The sequence below is a fragment of the Furipterus horrens genome, unplaced genomic scaffold, assembly GCF_987537825.1.
Source record: "Furipterus horrens unplaced genomic scaffold, mFurHor1.1.pri manual_scaffold_1, whole genome shotgun sequence".
Lineage (NCBI taxonomy): Eukaryota > Metazoa > Chordata > Mammalia > Chiroptera > Furipteridae > Furipterus > Furipterus horrens.
This window is the reverse complement of record NW_028327171.1, coordinates 4,143,063-4,161,733: the sequence shown is the minus strand read 5'-3', so window position 1 is coordinate 4,161,733 and position 18,671 is coordinate 4,143,063. Positions and strand designations below refer to the sequence as shown.

Sequence of the window (18,671 nt, the reverse complement as noted above, 5' to 3'; positions counted from 1 at the left end):
GCTGCACATCGGCGTCCCTCGAGGACCTTGAAAGGGTCCCAAGGTTTAGGACAAGCCCCAGACCAATTAGGCCAAGCCCTCCAGAGGGGGCCCAGCGGTCACTGTCTTTGTCAGCCTTCAGTGACTTCAGTGCCCAGCTAAGGCCGAGAACCACTGGTCAACACAGACAAACAGTTTAAAATACCCCCATACTGTGTGTGACCCACCCCTGCGTGGTGACAACTCCGCGGGCCATCCCCTTTCAGTACTCTGCATGGCCAGTGGCCCTTAGCTGGCTACCTTTCCGTCCAAAAGGGAGGCAAATTTCCTCTCTTGTTAAGACAGGCCACGGGCTAAGCAACCAATGATGCCTGCCCCCAATTCTTTCCTCGCTGCTGACTGAGTTAGAGAGTCTTCTCCCCTTCCTGGTCAGAGGTGAGGCGGGCGGCCCTGAATGCCGGCTCACGGTCACTGGCCGTCGGCCAGGTGGGAAGGAAGCCCTGGCTGTGGCACCCTCACCTGCCCGACTCCTGTCCACTGTGCCGGGGTGACAGCAGCGGGCTGGCACTGACCTTCTGCGGTGACATCCCCTCGCAGCGTCACCTCCTAAGCTGGGGTTCCACCAGCTGCCACGGGGGCCGCCTCCTGGTCACCCCGCCCTGTGCCTCCTGCAGCAACAAACCCACTTCCCTGTCCTCCCCACAGAAGTAGAAGCCTTGTGACCCTCCTGGGGATCGGAGGGGGCAGAGGCACAGGCGCACATTGCCAAGTTACTTTCTCTTGCTTTGCTAAATCAATCAAAAAAGTTAACCTATTTGGATACCAGACTGTATCTAAAGTAAAATCTCAGCCCTCTCCATAAAACAAAATAAAAATGTGAAGAAGGAAACATACCAAAAGAGTAACAGGAGCTCCTCCTGGGGGTGGGATGATGGGATTCCTACACACAACCTTTTTTTTTTTTTTAAATTGACTTTAGACTTCTGGCCGTGATAGAGGTGTAGACAGGCAGGCTGCATCTCCCTCCACAGCTAAGAAGGAATACAGCTACCTCAGTACTAGAGACAACCAGAAGTTCCAGAAAATCAAGCTGCACGGAAGTCCAGCAAACAAAGATATAAAGAAGAAATACTCATCCAGACAGGTAGGAGGGGTGGAGCCGGGGCAAAGGACATGGTCTGGTGGTAGCAGCGGCAGCAGCAGCAGGCCGGCAGGCAGCGCAGTCACATGTTTTAAAAAGTCAGGCGGGACACCTGGGGAGCGTCCCCAGCTCCTCACCAGACCAGACCGTGCAGCTCACAGTCCCAGCACCAGGGAAAATCAAGCCTCATTGCTTCTGACTGTGCAGACCAGTCGGGGTTGGGGTGGAGGCAGAAACTGCCGGTCTCAGCAGAGTCCGCTTGTTTAAAGGGCCCCCACGGTCCTAGAATGCCCGCAGATCCACGCACTCTGGGTACAATGGCCAGGGCAGCAGCTAGAGAGGCACCAGTCCGGTGCGGAAGTGGGAGAGGTGCCTGGAAAAGGGGCGAGTGCTGAGCAGGTGGCATTGATCCCTCTCAGACCCCTCCCCCACACACAGAGCCACAATGTGGTGAAACAGGTCACCCTGTACTGACGAATCCCTAAGGCTCCGCCCCTTACAACGTAACAGGAGTGACAGCTCTGCCTGGGACGCAGAGGCAAACACACACAGGAGCCTGTCAGAATGAGGAGGCAGAGAAGTATGGCCCAAAAGCAGGAAAGGATCAAGCTTCCAGTGAGAGAACTAAGTGACGAGGAGATAGTCAACCTAACAGATGAGGAGCTAGAAAACCTAACAGACGCAGAATTCAAAACACTGGTGATAAAGATGCTCACAGGCTTGACAGATATGCTTGAGTATGGCAAACACATAAGAGAAGTGAGGGCTATGCTAAGGGAAACTAAGGAAAATCTGCATAAAACCAATAATGAAGGAAAGGAAACCAGGGTTCAAATCAATGATTTGGAACATAAGGAAGAAAGAAACCATATGTGTAGAATGAGGAGGCAAGAGTTGAAAAAACTCTTTTTGCAAAGGAGATGGACACACAGGTCTGGGAAGCACGGAGGGTCCTAGGGGAGCTGGATCCAGAGGGGACCACACCAGGACGCATCGTGACTGAGATGCCAAAGGTCAAAGATTAAGAGAAAGTCCTGGGGGCAGCAAGAGAGGCGGAGAGTTGCCTACAGGGGGTGCCTATAGGACTATCAGCTGATTTCTCAGAGGACACTTTGCAGGCAGGAAGGGACTGGCAAGCAGTATTCAATGTGATGAAAAGCAACCTGCAACCAAGACTACTCTCTCCAGCAAAGCTATCATTTGGGATGGAAGGGCAGAGGAAGTGCTTCCCAGACAAGGTGAAGCTAAAGCAGTTCATCATCACCAAGCCGTTATTATATGAAATGTCAAAGGGACTTACTTAAGAAAAAGAAGATCAACACTGTGAACACTAAAATGACAACAGACTCACAACTATCAACAACTGAATCTAAAAAATAAAAACAAAATCCAACTAAGCAAACCAGAACAGGAACAGAATCATAGGTGTGGGGATCATTTGGAGGGTTATCAGCTGGGAGGGGGGAGGGGGAGAAATGGGGAAATGGTGCAGGGATTAAGAAGCATAATCAGTTGGTACAGAATAGACAGGGGAAAGTTAAGAATAATACAGGAAAGGGTGAAGCCAAAGAACTTACATGCACGACCCATGGACATGAACTAAGGAGGGTGGGATTGCTGGGGGGAAGGGGGTACTGGGTGGAGGGGAGCAAAGGGGAAAAAAGTTGGAACAACTTTAACAATGTAATCAATAAAATATACTTTAAAAAATTTTGATTTTAGAGATTCTCCCATCTGTTGTCCCTCTTATCTACGCATTCACTGGCTGCTTATTTGTGCCCTGACCAGGGATGGAACCCACAATCTTGGTGTCTAGTTTACTAACTTTTTAGAATGAACATTATTACCTTTAAAATCAGAAAGCAAAAATTAAATGTAAGAAACTTCCAAAAATTAGTCAACTATTTAGAAACTGAATCTAATAACTGTTCAACACTCCGGAAGTCAGAGGAATCAAGCTTCACGAATTGCTTCCCAGCTGCGGCGTGCGGAGCGTCTGCCCGCGGCGTCCACACTTGCGGTTTCAGGGGTGGCCCACTGGCTTCTCATGGCAGATAATGCTGAGCTAGTCGAGGGTCAGAGACTCAACAACCAGAGGATGTGGCCTACAGACAGGGCCGCCTCTCTGAGGTAAGGTGCATGCTGACCCAGGAGGAAACACTTCTGGAGGGAAACGGGTCCATGGGTATCTTGTTACAGAAGCCAGTTTATGAGTGGCTGCCAGGCTCTGTCTGACGCCCAGGTCTGGGGTCTTCGGCCTCATACCCTTCCCTGTGCGCATGGGAGTCCCCAACTGGGCAGCCTGAGTCCTTAAGGGTCTGGACCTTGGGCACTGCTCTTGTTTCCCCCGCGCTTGGGCCGCTTTAGTCCTGGAGAGCTGCCCTGAGGGTCTCCAGGCATCTCTGAAACATTAACAAACGCAAGGTTGGCAAGTAAGTGAAGACGTCTTTAAGTGAAGAGCTGACGTTCACAAAATAAATTCTGAGACCAGTCCTGGCTGGCGGGGCTCTGTGCAATGAGTGCCGGCCTGAGAACCAAAGGGTCACCAGTTCGATTCCCAGTCAGGGCACAGGCCCGGGCTGTGGGCCAGGTCCCCAGTTGGAGGATCACAAGAGGCAAACACACATCTTTCTCCCTCCTTTCCCCTCTCTCTAAAAATAAATACATAAAATCATTTTTAAAAAACCTCTGAGCTACAGACAAGTAATTAAACCACCTGGCAAGGTCCTATGTGCATAGATGTGGCAGGATCTATACCTGCGGTTCTCACGCAGGGGCCGCTTGGCTCCCAAGGGACAGTGGGCACTGTCTGATGACATTTTAGAATGTCACGAGTCGGGGTGCTAACAAGCATCCTACAACCACAGGCCAACCCCCACAACAAAGAGTGGCCTTGCTCAGAACATGCGCAGCACCCAGGCTGAGCAGCCTGACCTACGTCACCCCCAGACACGCCACCCAGCTCACTGGGTGCTTTTGGGGAAGGTGGTCCCCCCGCTGAGACCGACGGGCAGCAGCGGGCCTGGTGACGTGCCTAGTCAGAGGCGTCCTTGCGGTCTCAGAACTGACTTAGAATGAGCGGACACTGACTCCCAAAAGGACAAACGAGAAGACAGGCTACCTGGAAGGCTTTGACACCAGGACCATGATCGCTCACCTGGCAGAAGTTCCTTGGGGGGAGGGGTGGAAGCCACGCTGCCCGGGTCGGAACGCGCAGTATCCGTCTTTAAGGGCGTCAAGTTCATTCTCCTTGATGAAAAGAAGTTGCAGGAACTGTTTGAATAGGATACATTTCCCAGCGACCCACAGGGAACACTGGAGATTTGCGGCTGATCCTGTCAAACCAGGCACTGCATGTACGGCCGATGGACCCACGGGCTCAGACGCTAAGTGGGGCACGTGCTACGCTAAACCATCGCCGGTACGACAGCCAGCCTAACCCCCAAGCAGCCGTCCGAGGGCTCCGAGGCCCGTGTGCGGCTAATCACCAGCGGGGCTGCTACTGCAGAAAGCCCCCAGACGTAGGCAGTTCTTTCTAAAACCCGCAATCTTAATTTTCAACAGTTATTATTTTTTTCAAAATTACAGCCGCAAGAAGCTTGCCAGACAGGAAGAGGGGAAAACTTGAATAGCAAAAATATTTCAAGAAACACCGACCCATTCCCTCCCCCTCCCCCTAGAAACAAATAGAAGGAAAAACGAAACGTTGCTGCTCATCTGCAGAGACGCTCGACTCACAAAGCGCTGAGCACCCCCCAACCCAGGCTGCGGTTCTGCCAGTTAAGTCACGTGATCTGCCAAGGACGTCATGTGCACATGGCAGAGAGAGGGACATGGCACATGTAGCACCTTCTGTCAGCCACCCCTGCAGCCCGGCGCCTCCCTGTGCAGTCTGTCTGGAGGCGGGGAGGCGGGGAGGCGGGGGGCTAGTGGAGGAAGCAGCACACAGCGGGGGACCCTGGCGGCGGCAGCGCTGCGGACAGAGGCGCACAGGGCGGTGTCGGCACCCCTGCAGTGGGGCCAAGCAACTTGGGCACGTTTACGGGCCGCCTGCCGAGAACAGGGACCACACAATGCACCGCCACCGGGGACGATGTCTGTCAGGCCAGTCGCCCTGTGCACCGGGAGCCGGTCTGCCGGACACAAGCACCAGTCCGAGACATCCCTTTGAGTCCCCACGTCCGGCAGAGTGACCGCTTCTGCTCTGGACAGGACACGGGAACAGAGGGGGCACTTCCTGCCCTGGGGACAGGAAACCAGCAGAAACCAAACCCGGCCATGAATGGGACGTGTTGTGGCAGAGAAGAGGGCTGGGCTGAGGGCGGACCCCGGCCGCCCAGGGGAGCGTGTGTCCGGGGCCTCCCAACGGAAGGTAACGGCGGAGGCCTCCCGGATGCAGCCTTCAGGGTCGGGCTGCGGAGGAAGGCCCTCGGGCCCAGGAGAGGGACGGCTGACAGTCCTGGCCAGAGGGCGGGCCACCGTGTCTCTGCCACAGGCAGGAAGCGGGGCCCACGGAGGTCTGGGAGCAAGGAGGAGGCCCTCGGGGAGCCGAGGCTAAGAAGCGTCTCTGGCAGCAGCACAAAGCGCCTGCTCCGTGGACGGTCACCTGCTCCAAGCAGTGGCCTTCCCATGGGTCCTCTCCCACCCCAGGTCCTTACCGGGGGTTCTTGCTCCAGGTCTGCAGCGTGTTCAGGGTGACCCTCCGGGGCGGGGGTCCTTTCGTGTTCTGACTGCCGGGCTGCAGGGTCTTCCGCTCCTCTGAAGGCCCGGGCGCGGAGCTCCGGGTGGCGGCGGGGGTCACGGGCATGTCCTTGGCCGCCGCAGGGGCTGGAGGCGGCTTTGCCTGAGCGGGCCCTGTGCCGGGACTGCCGGGGTCCTGCGTTCTGTGGGTGGGGGTCCCCTCTGCCGGCCGGGGTCCCGGCGGAGACCCTTGCTGCGTCTGACTCTTGGTTTTCCTGGCTGCCTCAGGGGTTCCCACGCTCAAATCCGGCTTCTCCTTGAAAGGCGTTCCAAGTTCATCTTTATCAAACGTCACGAAGGAACAGTAACCGTCGGTGGAAGAGATGGCCAGGAAGGCCCCGTCGCTGGACCTTTGTCCCCAAAACAGGAGGAAAAGTCAGAAACTTTACTGAAGTCTACGGGCTGCTCTTCACGCTCCCATTACCAGTGACAAACGGGAAGGCCAAGCAGAGCCACCAGCTTTGTCTGACGGGAAAAACACAGCCCAGAAAGGGTGCGAGTGGGCCTGGGAAGGCAGGGCTGGGGGCCTCCGTGGACCTCCGTGCGCAGCTGCCCTCAGACAGCACAGCGCTGGGCAGCGGGCGCACGAGCCAGGTGACCCCCCCAGACGACAGCCCCCCTCCCCGAGGCCTCCCCCCAGGTTATGAGAATGAATTCTCCCCGCGGGGCAGCCTGTTACAACAGGACGCGGGTCTGTTCACCAAAGACGGGTTTCCTGTTAACGTTCCTTCCTTTTTAAAAATTTGGTAAGTGAGGGCCCCAAACGCCTCTGCAGCAGTGACAGGCTCCCAGGCCCGAGGGTCTGCCTACTCCAGGGCGCGGACACCCCCCCCCGCCCTGCCCCCCGCGGCCGTGCCACAGCGCTCACCAGGAAACGTCACTCAGGGTGTGGTAGTGGATGTTGGACACGTAGCCGAAGGGGAAGAGCTGCTGGGTGTCGTAGAAGAGCACCGAGTCCTCCGAAGCCACGGCGAACACCAGGCGGTAGGGCAGGTGTGCCAGCGGCCCCTGGGGCGGCCCGTCTGCGGGCGGTGGGGACAGAGGGAGGACAGTCACACGCGCCACAGCCAAGTTCCCGCAGGACACAAAGAGCAAATGCTCCCCTACAAGCCCGCCCTCAGGGGACACACGCGACGCAATTTTACTGCTGACGCTTTACGAAGGAATTCACGTCTTTCTGTCAGTTTCCATCGGAATGCAGGGCTGAACGAGAACCACGCGTGAACCCAGAGTCCTGGGCGCCCGAGGTCCAAAGTGAAAAGACAAGAGGACGCGTGAGCGAGGCGGGCACTCCCACTGGTCACCCTCCAACAGGGAAAATAGGGTCACCTGGAAACACTGTGTCAAGTGACATCTGAATGCGCCTTCCTGTTAGTTAGATTCATTCACATAAAAGACTAGACAGCTGAAAACAGCTTTGCTTCCAGCCCTGTTCAAAACGATTGCGATTATTTAAGACGCTGCCCGTCCGCCGTGAAGGACGGTGTCCCCTGAGAGCTGGGGGCACTAACGCACTAAGTGTTACAATAGCCTCCGCTCACGCCTGGAGTTTCCAGGCCCAGCAGGTGCCCCGAGTGGGGGACACAGAACTGGGGACACAGAGCTGGGGTCCAGGCCACGGCAGAGACCAGAGAGCTGCAGAGGCTGGCAGGGGCCCTGTCGTCTGTGGCTGAGTGCTGGTCGGTGCGTGTGTGCAGGTGAGGAGACGGGAGAGCAGATCAATCCCCGAAGCTCCAGCGGGCCAGAAACTGCGCGTCCCCCCCACCAGGGGACAGGCTGCTATTTCGCCGCAGCAGCGGTGAGCAGTCAGAGGGCTCCGCCTCAGGACTGGGGAAACCCACCCTACTCGGTGTGGCTGGGATGCCCCAACACAGCTTAACAGCAGGACCCATAAGGAGCAAAACTTATCCAAGTAATTTCACCATGTCCCGGAATAAAGTTCAAGAATAGCTGTAAGAATACCAGAGGGGAGGGGGAGGGGGAGAACGGGGGAAAGAAGGGGAAGGGTCTAGTCAAGGAAATAGTGTAACGACCATGGCCATGGACAACCGAGGGGGGAGGGGGGCGGGCCAGGGGCGGGAATGGGACAACTGCAATAGAACAATCATTTTAAAAATGAAAAAAAAGAATATCTGGAAGAATAAAACGTACCCAGCACCCACTAGGGTAAAAGAGCAGGAAAACATGACCCAGAGTGAGGAGGAAAGAACAAACAGTCCAAACCAACAGGAGTTACAAAAACTGGGCCGCGTGTCCCAGGAGCAAGAGGAAGGCAAGGCGCAGACAGAACTTCAGAGGTGCGACCGACAGCGTCCCCGACACTCGCCGACGGCACCGCGGGCGGACACACAGAGGAGATTAGTGAACACAAACAGCCGCCAGACTGGCCACGGTAACACCCCGAGGGCAGCAGGGAACCCTGGGACTGCACACGGCCCAGGGTGTGTGGCCAGCGTCGCTGAGGAAGAGGAGGGAGAGGACGACGAACAATACTCGAAGAAACAGTGGCCGAAGCCTTCCAAACGGGAAGAAACAAGTTGAAGAACAAAGAAAAATGCACTGCATACACAATTCTATTACATACAAAATTGGCAACGGATGACTTTCAACCCGCTTCAGCGGACACCCAAGCCAAGTACTGAGATTCCCTCCCAGCTGCTTCCAGCAAAGGAAGCGTCTTCCAGGCGACGCCCACATTCTGGTAACATCGGCCTCTGCGCCGGCTCCTAAGAGCAACAAAACTGAGCCAAACTCACATGCTCACCTTTCCCCGCGAGACACAAACCCGTATCGCACCCCACCTGGTGACCCACGCAAGCCCTGCATTCCCACGTACCTGCTTCCGGCACCGGCCTCAACTCAAAGTAGACGGGGCAGCAGCGGACCGCGAGCGTCGCTTTCCCGGGACACGGAAGATGGGCGATGGGCCTACGGATTAGAGCTGGTTTCAGAAAAAGGCGCCAGGGCTCAGCAGCAGCAAAAAGAAAGGGGGAACGTGTCCAGGGGTTCTCCCATTGCCTACCTCTTAAGATTCTTCCTGGAGAAAACGTAAGTTGTGTTGGTTACATTCTCACCGGACTCCACGCACCCGGCTGGGGAGGCAGGGAAAGGCAGTCTTACCAAACTGCTCACCAGAGAAAAACCCAAGACGGCCAGTTCTGGGGCGTAAAATAATGTCCCCAAAGACGTGTTCCCCGGACCATGTTACTGTGACTGGGGAGGAATACTAACACCCTGTCACAGCCTGGGCTCGGTCCTTGCTCTGGTCCTACCTGCCTGTCCTCTCACCTGAGCGTCATCTCCCCTGGGGGCGCTCGGCCGCCCCCGTAGCCACTTCCAGGCCGGGGCGGGAAGGACGTAAAGTGGGAAGCCCTGCTCCAGAAGAGCTTTGCCCGAGAACCCAGCCTGTTCCTGCTGACGGGCTGTGACTACATCCCCGGCTCTGTGCCCCGGATTCCCCCTCCGCTGCCATTCAGACGCTGAGACAGGCCTTTTCCCATCTGCCCGAGGGAGCCACGAGGTCCAGCCCTCTGCCGAAATCTCCAGCCCTGCAGAAGCTGACTTGGCTTGGTCAGGGGTCGGGAGTGGGGGGTGGGCAGCCTGCACCAAACGTTTCTTCTACACTCACCCCAGGGTGTCCTTAAAACCAGGTCAGACCCTGGCAGAGAATGACCGTCGAACCCAGCTGCTCTTGGAAACACCTCCCTGTCTTACGTTGCCATTTGCTGATGCAGATACGCACGCACCATCTCACACATGAGCGTTCTGCATCTCCCGGGGAGAGCAGGAGCGATCCCACCCCGTCCTTCCTCCCCCGGGTACCCACTCTGACCCACCACTGCCACCTCCGGATGTCCTCCACGCTCCCATAATCATGGCAGCCAGTTATAGCTGAAGTGCATGTATGCGCATATGGTGGGCTTTTTAGTTTCTTTACGTTACAAAACGGAGTGAGTTAGATGTCTCCTTGTTTGGCTTTGCTTAGGCCACGCCTCGCGACAGTGAACTTGCAGAGCACTGATGCATTCCCTTTCTCCCGTCTTATCCTTGACTCTCGTCCTCTTGTATTTTTATTCTGATTTTTGCCTTTATGTGATATCCACACATTCTCTCTGATATCGGCACTCATGGTCAGGCACCTGGAGGTGATCTAGAGGTTCACACCCTCCGGCCAGGCCCTGGCGAGGCCCCGCTTTGTCCAACACACCTGGCGTGAGGAGCAGGGAGCCATCCGGGGTGAAGGTCAGTCGGCGGAAGAAGGACTTCATGCTGTCGTCGTGGAACATCCGGTAACTTCTCGCCTGTGGCATGAAGTTTAAACACTAATCCAAACCCTTCCGTGCCCAAGAAAGGCTTACTGGTTTCTAGATTCCATCTGAGCATTGATTACTGACAATAATAAATAAAACTTGAATGATCTATTACACATCTAACACTCCTGCAGGAATGCCGGAGTAATCGTTCATGAATTGACTCCCCTTTTTTCATGAAAGCTGTGTACGCGTGAGTACGTATGCATGTGTGCATGTGTGTGCGTGTCTATGTGGGCATGTGCATGTGTCCATGTATATGTGGGCATGTGGCTCTACAGTGAGTTTAAAAACCCTCTGTCACCGGTGGTCTGTGTGGGGAGAGACCGGAAGGCAGTGGGAAGACGACCAGTAGTCCTTTGCTTGTTATCTGTGTGTACGATTTAGAATTCTCAACCAAGTGAATACTTTTTAAAAGGAATATAGTTGAGCCCCGGCTGGTGTGGCTCAGTGGACTGAGCGCTGGCCTGCAAACCACAGAGTCACTGGTTTGAATTCCAGTCAGGACACAGGCCCGGGTTGGGGGCCAGGTCCCCACCTGGGGGCATGTGAGAGGCAACCACACACTGATGTTTCTTTCCCTTTCTTCCTCCCCTCCCCTTTCTCTAAAAATAAATAAGTAAAATCTTTAAAAATACAGATACGTACAGTGAACGTTAAACTGGTTACCACAGCTTCCCAGACATTCCCAAACACCCACGTGAGTCTGTGCTGCCTTCACCAACACTTGATGAACATCAAGACTGAATTCCCGAGAATCCAGGGAAGCACTACTTGCTTCATAAAGCGGGTCCCCGCCAGCATCAGCCAGCCCGCGGCCCCCGCGGCCTTCGCCTGCCACCCTGGGACTGGACGGGCCCTCCGGCCCTTTCTTTTGCCAGTAACTGACCGGCTGGGTTAGGCTGGGGGCCTGCCTGGTAGTCCCGATTCCTCCACTCGCCAGTTTTCTGGAGCAACATCCCTCCTACTCCCGAAGGCCAGCCCAGCGGCTGGGTCCCTGCGGTAGCTACTGGGGCGCTCTGCCCCCCTGCCAAGACGCTGGATGGCCTGCTGCCAACGGCTGCTATGCGGCCTGCCCACCTTCCGCGCCTCGCACGGGGATCCTCCCGGGCCAGTGTGCCTGACCCCAGCTATGCCTCGGGATCCCGCAGGCCCTGCCCGCCTCGAGCTGAGTGGAGCACATCTCTGGGCGTGGAGACCAGGCACCCATATTTTTTAATGCTTCCCAGGGCGGCCAGGGTTGGAAACCAGTATCCTCATCATCAGCTCTCCTCCAGCCCCTGGTGTCCCCATTTCCAGACAGGCCAGCCCCTGACACTAGCTGAGCCTTGACTGTCCGAGAGGAAACCTCACTGGGGTCCGGGTGTCACTGAGACAGTGATTTAGCTGCCAGATACAGAGGCGATCAGGCTTCCTGTGGCTCAGCTAACGCTCTGCTGCAGAAAGTCAAAGCTGCTGCTACCTCTCCTTCAGCGCCCGCTCCGGACAGCATCTTGGACACGTTGAAAGCCACCCGCTTCTTCTGTGTGCTGTACACCCTCAGGGTCCTAAGCAGAAAGGAAAAGTCAGATTGGCTTCTTCTAGCAAAAGAGTGAGGCTTCACACAGACACGACCTATCACCCAAAGTGAAGACCGCCTCAGTCCTTTCTGGCCTGCAGAGCCATTTACCAGCGACTCGCCCACAGAACTGCGCAATGAGGACAGAAGCCGGGATGAAGAACGGCTGCAAGGACGTCACTCACGAAGTGGAGAGATATGCCCCCTTACATTTTTTATTGAGTGCCTCAGTTTCTCGGGGAAGAGACATGCTAGGCCTGGCCGTTTGGCCATGGCCGTCGGTTTGAGTGTGGTGGAGTTTGTCACACGTGTCATCCTTGGGGATTAGCAGGAGAAAAAAAACCCAGCAGGGACATGTGACCGCTGGTGGTGCGTCTCATTCCCATCAGCCGGAAGCAACGTGTTTCCCTCCCGAGCGCCGGAGTAACGCACTTAATCAGAACATAAGAGACATCGGAACGATAACGGAAGAATCCGTGAAAAACACACACCAACTTTCCCATCTTACTTTCCTTCCAGGGCCACCCGAACTTAAATTTGCTCTAATAAGTAGTCAATAAACATCCCAAACGACTATTTTGACTGATGAATCATGTGCCTGGCACTGTGATTTTTTAAAGTCTTTGTTCTAAGAATATAACTCAATGCCATTATGCCAGTAAACACAGCAGGACGCCCTCCTTTCAAAAAAGACAAAAAATTTTATTTTTATAGTAATTCAAATAATCTCATTAAAACCGCTGCCGTAGTAAACTATAATAAAAAATAAATATCTAACCCTACCACTAGATACCTCTTCTTAAGTCCTATTTATAAAAGACTTTTTCTTTAAAAGTTGCCTGTGAAATTCGAATTTGATTCAAAGCTCTTTCTGCATTCACTCACCCATTCAGTAAAGATTTACCAAGTCCTGACTTCATGTAAGGCACCGGCCCTGACCCATTTCCCATTTTCCTTGTAAGAACAACAGACGACAAAGTTCTTCATGTGAAACCGAGAACAGAAGAGTGAAAGCCAGACTACGCTTTGTACCAGCTAAGCTGTGATGAAACAGCCCTGCAGACAGTTCCAAGTAAACAGATCTAGAGCCAATTGGTCCCATAGTAACGTACCTGTCACAGCTCAGGGTAGCAATATACTGTCCCAAAGGGTCCCAGGTTATCCCTTGCACGTAACTTTTATGTTCGTTAAAAATGGAGATCTTCTGTCCTACGAGCAAAGCACGCAACAGTGTCGGAAACCCCGCTCAGTACCAACGGTGCCCTCTGCCACTTACGGGTTCTCGCCTTTACATCAGCACTGCTCTGCATTCGGGAGCTGGGGAGCCCCTGCAGCACACTCTGGGCCGGCTGGGCTCTGGGGACACGGAGGGGACTTCACACAGCCCCCACCCCCAAGGCACTAGAGCCCCGCGGCAGACCGGCCCACGGACAGTGAGCGCACTGCGGTGAGACAGGGAGCGTGCTCACGGTCCAGGGGAGGCGGGCGGCTAATGAGCAGTGGGGAGGGTCCCGGGCCCGCGCTGGGCCCCGTTCTCAGGTCAGGCAGGACGCGGGGGTCAGGGAGCGGAAAGGAGGTATTCTCAGCAAGCCGCGGGGTACGGGCCTGCTCAGGTACAGGGAGCGCTGCAGGGACGGTTCTATGCGGCGGGGCCCTGGCTCCCAGCGGCACTGGAGGGCAGCCAGGGACCTGTGGGCTGACGCGCCATGACAACGGGGTTAAGCCAACGTCCTTTCACGGGTGCTCTCCTGTGACACACTGTGGGGGCCCAGATGGGGGGATGTGGGAGAAACCACAGCGCACGGAGCTTCTGCAATAAAACTGGATCGACCTTAAGGAATTTTACCTGTGCTACACACACACACCCCCTTCACAGAAAAATGAGCACAGTCCGGGGCGCTGGGGCGGGACCCCGATTTCCACACTCCCTCTCCCTGCCAAGCAGGCTCCTCCCTGCACTGTCCCAGCACAGGAAACAGCGCCACCGCGGTCACCTGGCTGTCAGAGAACTCAGAGCCACAGCCAATGCGTCAAACCCTGTCAGCTCTTCCCACAACCGGCGCCCCAGCAGGGCCCTTCTCACCCCTTCCATCACTTGCAGCCGGGCCCAGGCCACTGTCACCTCCCCTGAATTCCTTCTCCGCTCTCACAGCCCCCCCTGCTGTCTACCACCTGCGCTCTCCTGGGACCAATTTGCCACGCGCCACCCGGAGACATCTTTTTAAAACGTAAATAAAGTCCCATCACTCTTCTGCTCACAACCTTCAGCAGCTTGGGTCACACTTGGGGTACAACCTACAACCTCCTGGGGCCTGGCCCACCCCCTCTCCACCCCTACCTCCTGTATGCTACACAGACACACACACACACACACAGATGCACACACACAGATGCACACACACAGACGGCCTTCTCACTCACCGCAACGCTCTTCCCAAAACAGCGCACACAGCTCGCTCCCCAACTTCATTCAAGTCTGTTCAAACCCCACGTGCTCAGGGAGCCTTCCCGGACCCCCGACACTCTCCGGCTGCTTCCCAGCTCCTCTGCTACCTGACACCCCACTGGAAAGCAGCCACCTTGTTCCTGTACTGTCCCAGCACTTGCGACAGTGCCCAGCATGCTGGCAAAGTTCAGGGCCATTACAGGGCTCCACAGGGGCGCTGGGGGGACTGTCTAGGACAATGGCAAGATGTGAGGACAAGACGAAGTGGCACTTGTCCCTCATTAGAAAGAGCATGACAGAGACAGGGTGACAGAGCAGGGCAAGCTTGGGGACAATGTAGCTGGTGGCCTGGAACCGGAACAGACTGTGACAGCGTGGGCGAAGACTGTCTGTGGCAGCGAGAGAGTCAGCAGCCTGCACAGCAGAGCCACGTGCAGGAGGAGGTCTGGGAGGACAGCTCAGGCCGAGGAAAGGACTCAGGCACCAGCCACTGCTGACCAGTCCCTGCATTGCTCTCTAGACCCTGAAACTTCTCATGGGTCCCTTGTGTCCCCAACTCAGGGACAGGCTCTCTGAAAGCAGCGAGGTGTCCTTCCTCTCCCGAAATGAAAGCCTGACCCCACCGTCCCCAACCTGGAGCAGTCCGCGCCCCGCGATGAGGACTTGCTGACCCTCCCCAGGCCTAAGCTCCACCGCAGCAGGGACCCGCCTGTCCCCATCACGGCTGCACCCTGGGCACGTGGGACTCACGACTCCGTTGCTAAGCCTCTTACTTCCTGACTGGGACCCTAAAACTGAACTGGGCCCACTGCACACGAGCTAAACCCGCCCCTGTTGTGCCACTCCCCCGTTTCAGCTCTTCTTACGCCTTTACAGAGCAAGCAGGTGAGGCTTCCTAGACACTGAGACCGCCGCGTCCCCTCATGGGGACAGAGCCCGCCAGCTACCTTTGCCGACGTCCCACACGATGGCCGTGTTATCCACGGAGGCAGAAGCCATGAGGTTCCCGTCCGTGGCCCAGCAAATGTCATACACATCTTCCAAGTGGCCCCTGGAATCCCGAGGGAGAAGAGGGCAGAAAAGAGAGAAAAATGATCCAATATTTGGAAACCGGCTCAGAGACCATTCATTAGGGTGGGATTTTAGAAACCGCCACTGCTACCGTTAGCCACAGCTATAACCTGCCACATCCTAAGACAGCTGTGTCTTTAAAACGGATTCCGTTTCGTCTTTTAAAACTGTTCTCTCCTTTGCGTCTTGCAAAAGTGAAAGCTTCAAGTTGGATATAAAAGTCAAAGGACCCATCAGGCGAAGGCCCTCAGATCAAGGCGAGTCGCTCCGCGGCCCCACCCCACGTCACCTGAGGGTTTTCACGACGGTCCAGTTCTCCTTATTCAGCTCGGCCTCATCCTCATCCTGAAAGGCCAGCTGCTCCGGCTCCTTGTTATCGTTCACCTTCCACAGCAGGATGACAGCGTCTGTGGAGGGAACCATTCTGGACACCTCGAGCTTCGCTGAACGCGCCCCCCGCCTGGATGTCCAGGCTATTAAATAATGTTTGCGGTCCCACTGGGACCGTGCCGAGTGGCCTCTAAGGACCCTGACAGCAAAGGCAGGCTTGCCTTCTGGACTGAGGCTCCAAAATCAGACTCATCCAGGACCAGAGCTGCACAGTCACCTTAAACGGAGGGTCCCGGCGAGCCACACGCCACTGCAAAGCGACCGCTACCCTGACACGTCTAAAGGCAAAACCTAGACGTGACTGAACAAGAAAAGACAGCCACGCAGAGCCACCAACAAACACAAGGGCTGGCAAATCATCGCTAGCCGTGGGACCTTCAGCAAGTCCCCTGAGACCTCCGCTTCGGCACCTGTGAGATGGGGACCGTAACAGAACGCTCAGGAGTAGGGGGGCTCTTCTGCACAGAGCGCTGGAAGCACAGTGTCGTGGGCGCGGCCGCCTGAGTCCTCACTCCCCACGCTCAGGGCCCACGCTCACCACGCAGCCTCCGCCCCGACTCAGCTTCCCCCCGAGGACGGCCCGCAGGAGGGCAGCAAAGGGGACCGCTGAACAGACGCACATTCTCCCTCTGCACCTGGAATCCTGGGAGCCAGGCTGAGCGGAGAGGGGCCCTGACAGATGGACACTCTTCACGCACTGACGGCAGCCTTCTGGGCCTCCGGGGCTGAAGGACGTCGCTGCCCCGTGCAGCCTCACAGAAGAGAGCTGGTCGGCCCCGCCAGGGCGCCAGGACACGGTCCCCACTCACCTCCTTTCCCTCTACGCTCACGCTCAGGACATCTGGCACTGAGCTGAATAACCAAGCCTCTTTCCCTCCTGCCAACAAAATCTGGGATTTCTGTTTCCTTTTGTGCTGACTTCTAGACTGTTCTAGGGTGAAAGCAGGGAAAAAGATGGACTTTCCCGTACAGCTGGAATAGCAGAGATGGGGAACATATAAAATGAAGTCATTTTAGCCAAGCTGCTAAGATTATTCACATCGGGAAGGTTGAGGCGGGAGGAAAGACTATCCTTGTTCTAACTAACCTGGGAACTAACTTTTTGAACTTCCCAGTCCTGAGTAAACACCTGGATATGCATCTGGACACACACCAGACCTCCAGGGAACCCTGATGGCCCAGACGTGATCAAAGCCATGGCGCCTACCCTAGACCACTGGCACCACCCTCCTCACTGCCTGACACCTGACTGATGACCGTCCTGGACCAATCTGTGCACTAGGAATGCAGGATTGACAAGTCTCAAGAATGTACTTCTGACTATCAGAAACCTTACCTTTCCTTTCCTCACAGAGCATTCTGGGGTTTTGCGGACCTGTGTTCCCAGGGTGTAAACACTAAGACCCTTGAATAAATCGCTATCATTTATCACCAGCCAAAGGCTCCAGCCTCGTCTTGAATTCGCTGGACAAGTGTTATGGCACTTAAGCACAAGCAGAAAATATAAATCAATCTACTTCTACCAAACAAACATACGTTAGAGGCCCGAGTGTGTGATGCTCCCTGAGCCAATTAATTAACTAATTATACAGAAACGTGGAACAGACGGGGACCACTTACAAACTCTAAATGAACCATCAGGCACGGCTGGAACAGTGCCGTGAGGCTCCCGCAGATCCCTAAGTGCCATCCTCTTGTGTCCCAGCTGGCCAGGGGCGCGGGGGGCACGTGGGAAGGGACCCACGCTCACATGGGTCTTCTCAGCTTCAGTTTGCTGTCTTCCATCTGCTCACGCTCCCCAGAACATCATTTTTATCTTACTAAACTCTCAGGTGATCGATTGCCAGGGTGTCAAGCGACCTCTCAAATAAAAAAGCCTCCCTGGCTGAAATCTCACTATTTAACACGAGACACACGGGTATGTAGTGGCTACAGAATTTTGAGGTACGATTACTCACCGTCGCCCCCCGAGGCCAACATTTCCCCGTTTGGGGAAAAACGCACGACGTTGACAGCTTTGGTATGGCGAGCGAGACTGGATAAAAATTCAACAATGGCCTTTCCATCCGGTCCTTTCTCCACCTTCCAGATCTGTTGATACCAAAACGTTCGTGCAGAGAAATAGAGTGAGCACCGACCACACCGTGCACGCGAAAATACTACCACGTGACGCGTATTTTCAGGAAGGAAATTAGGTTTTTCTTTTGAAACCTAAAATGAAGGCCCCTCTCCATGAAACATAAGCCCACAGTCCCACTGCCTGCTGTCCTCCCTCCTCCTGCAGATTGTTCCCCAACAGGAACCTGGCACGGGACCCCGAAACAACGGGCATCCCGGGTCCCTGCGTCTAGGAAGCAGGCCCCTCGGAAGGGAGAACCTTTCTTCCGTTTTCATGGTTGGCGCATGGCCGAGGCTTAGCCCTGAGACTAGACGAGTGGGTCGGCGTGAGTTTTAAAGAAAACACGGGAGACGGCCGCTCCGGGGCGCCGCCTGGCTCACCCTCACGACCGTGTCGACCCCCGCGGACGCCAGCCGGTGGGTGCCGCCGGCCGCCGCGGCGCCGGGCTGCAGGTCCAGGCTGTACACCGGCTCCTTGTTGTGCCAGGCGATTTCGCAGGTGATGACCTTCATCCTCCCGCGTCGCCGAGGCGCCGGAATATTCCCCGGGCCCCGTTCTCTTCCCCACGGCGGAGGCGGCACGCTGGAGATCGCTGGCGAGGAACTGAATGTCACGGCGGGGCACGGGAACGCTTACTGGGAGCCAGGAACCCCAACCACGGAAAGGAGGCCGCGCGTGTCTTGGGGCGACACCTCGCCAGTTCCGACTGCACGCTCTGCTGAGCCTGCGGCTGTTCGGATTGTTCTGCTACGTCCGTCCGCACACGGAGGAAGTCAGGGGGCCGCCCCCCATCTCTGCACCGCCCCCTTAGTGAGGATCGGGGGGGCGGGCACCCCCGGAGAGCCAGGGCGCCGCCGGGGGAGGGAGTCCCCAGGAGGAGGGGGCTGTCCGGGGGAGGGGCGATCCAGAAAGGGGGA

The 18,671-nt window shown here is 56.0% G+C and overlaps 1 protein-coding gene across 1 annotated transcript; it reads right to left on the bottom strand.

The window, feature by feature from the left end:
• Positions 1-2,794: 2,794 nt before the first annotated feature.
• Positions 2,795-18,343, bottom strand: CHAF1B (chromatin assembly factor 1 subunit B). Its single transcript, XM_090271691.1, has 13 exons — positions 18,135-18,343; positions 17,594-17,726; positions 15,535-15,652; positions 15,122-15,225; positions 12,841-12,937; positions 11,633-11,717; positions 10,068-10,161; positions 8,883-8,952; positions 8,697-8,788; positions 6,729-6,882; positions 5,779-6,210; positions 4,278-4,369; positions 2,795-3,522 (listed from the first exon to the last, which is right to left on the bottom strand). The coding sequence occupies exons 1-13, from the start codon at positions 18,264-18,266 to the stop codon at positions 3,431-3,433; spliced, it is 1,695 nt and encodes a 564-aa protein (XP_090127817.1). The 5' UTR covers positions 18,267-18,343; the 3' UTR covers positions 2,795-3,430.
• Positions 18,344-18,671: the final 328 nt, after the last annotated feature.

Coding starts and splice junctions, on each gene's coding strand:
- CHAF1B (XM_090271691.1), bottom strand. CDS start 18,266: ATGAAGGTCATCACCTGCGAAATCGCCTGGCACAACAAGGAGCCGGTG. Junction 8,789..8,882: donor TCCAGGAAGAATCTTAAGAG/GTAGGCAATGGG, acceptor TCTAATCCGTAG/GCCCATCGCCCATCTTCCGT. Junction 4,370..5,778: donor ACCTGGAGCAAGAACCCCCG/GTAAGGACCTGG, acceptor CTTTTCATCAAG/GAGAATGAACTTGACGCCCT.